The sequence below is a fragment of the Chiloscyllium plagiosum genome, chromosome 5 (assembly GCF_004010195.1).
Source record: "Chiloscyllium plagiosum isolate BGI_BamShark_2017 chromosome 5, ASM401019v2, whole genome shotgun sequence".
Taxonomy (NCBI): Eukaryota; Metazoa; Chordata; class Chondrichthyes; order Orectolobiformes; family Hemiscylliidae; genus Chiloscyllium; species Chiloscyllium plagiosum.
Window position 1 is genome coordinate 30,326,718 of NC_057714.1, and position 1,347 is coordinate 30,328,064.

General features: G+C 41.1%; 1 protein-coding gene across 1 annotated transcript in view; it reads left to right on the top strand.

Moving 5' to 3' along the window:
* il6 (interleukin 6 (interferon, beta 2)) overlaps positions 1-1,347 on the top strand; it is a 5,335-nt gene that overhangs the window by 2,579 nt on the left and 1,409 nt on the right. Inside the window, exon 3 of the mRNA XM_043691029.1 lies at positions 365-511. Within this exon, the coding sequence (XP_043546964.1) occupies positions 365-511 (147 nt within the window). The remainder of the gene's footprint in view (positions 1-364; positions 512-1,347) is intronic.

The following is a 1,347-nucleotide window of genomic DNA, read 5'->3' on the forward strand; positions in this document are numbered from 1 at the left end:
CTCCGCCCCCACCCCAGTCTGACCTATCACCCTCACCTTGGCCTCTTTCCACCTATCACATTTCCGACGCCCCTCCCCCAAGTCCCTCCTCCCTACCTTTTATCTTAGCCTGCTGGACAAACTTTCCTCATTCCTGAAGAAGGGCTTATGCCCGAAACGTCGATTCTCCTGTTCCCTGGATGCTGCCTGACCTGCTGCGCTTTTCCAGCAACACATTTCCAGCTAACTGCTACATCATAACAGTGACTGTACTCCAAAAGTAATTAATGTCAATGCAAGGTTTTCTTTTGAGAAATCAGTATATTTTTATAGCCTTATATGTTACAAATTTTTTAATTGTGTTGCAAATTTATGAATTCTGCAGAAAAAGTGTTTGATCAGGATTGTCAAGGGATTTCAGGACTATAAGAAGTATCTCCAGTTTGTGCGTCAAAGGATTGTGGGTGATAATTTGCAAGTGGATGCAATGCTGAGCAGCACAAAGATTTTGGTTGACCTGCTCCCACTGGAGGTAAGTTTTGTCTAGAATACATAGTCTAATACACAACATGTCTACAAGGTCAGGAAAGGGAAAGTGAAAACAAAATTTAGATTTGCATCAAATTCCATAGATAGTACAGAAGAAAACAAGTCGTTCAGCCTATTTTGTCTTTCCTGTTGTTTATACTCCACACAAGCTTCCTTTACACCTCTTATCTAACCCTGTCAATATAATCTTCTATTTCTTTCTCACTTGTGCAGTTCCCTCTTAAATACATTGCTTTAACTAATTTAGACAGAGTGTATCTCAGACTACCCGATGAGCTAGCGAAAATAGAAAATGAGCAAAGTGGAATAGTTTTTGTTTAAACCATTTAAGAGAAAGCGTAGTATTGGGAACAGTCATCAGTCTTTCCAAGCATGTGTATTCCTATGTTTTTTTTGTATATTATGTAAAATAGTCATGGCAGCAGTGAGGTGATCTGTGAAGGAATGAATTGACCCCTTTCTTTTAACAACTTTCTCTGAGGAGATTCTTCATTTGATCAACACTACTCATAGAGTCATAGAGTTGTACAGCATGGAAATAGATCCTTCTGTCCAACCTGTCCATGCCGACCAGATATCCCAACACAATCTAGTCCCACCTGCCAGCACCCGGCCCATATCCCTCCAAACTCTTCTTATTCATATACCCATCCAAATGCCTCTTAAATGTTACAATTGTACCAGCCTTAACCACTTCCTCTGGCAGCTCATTCCCATACACATACCACCCTCTGCATGAAAAAGTTGCCCCTTAGGTCTCTTTTATATCTTTCCCCTCTCACCCTAAACCTATGCTCTCTAGTTCTGGACTCCCCGACT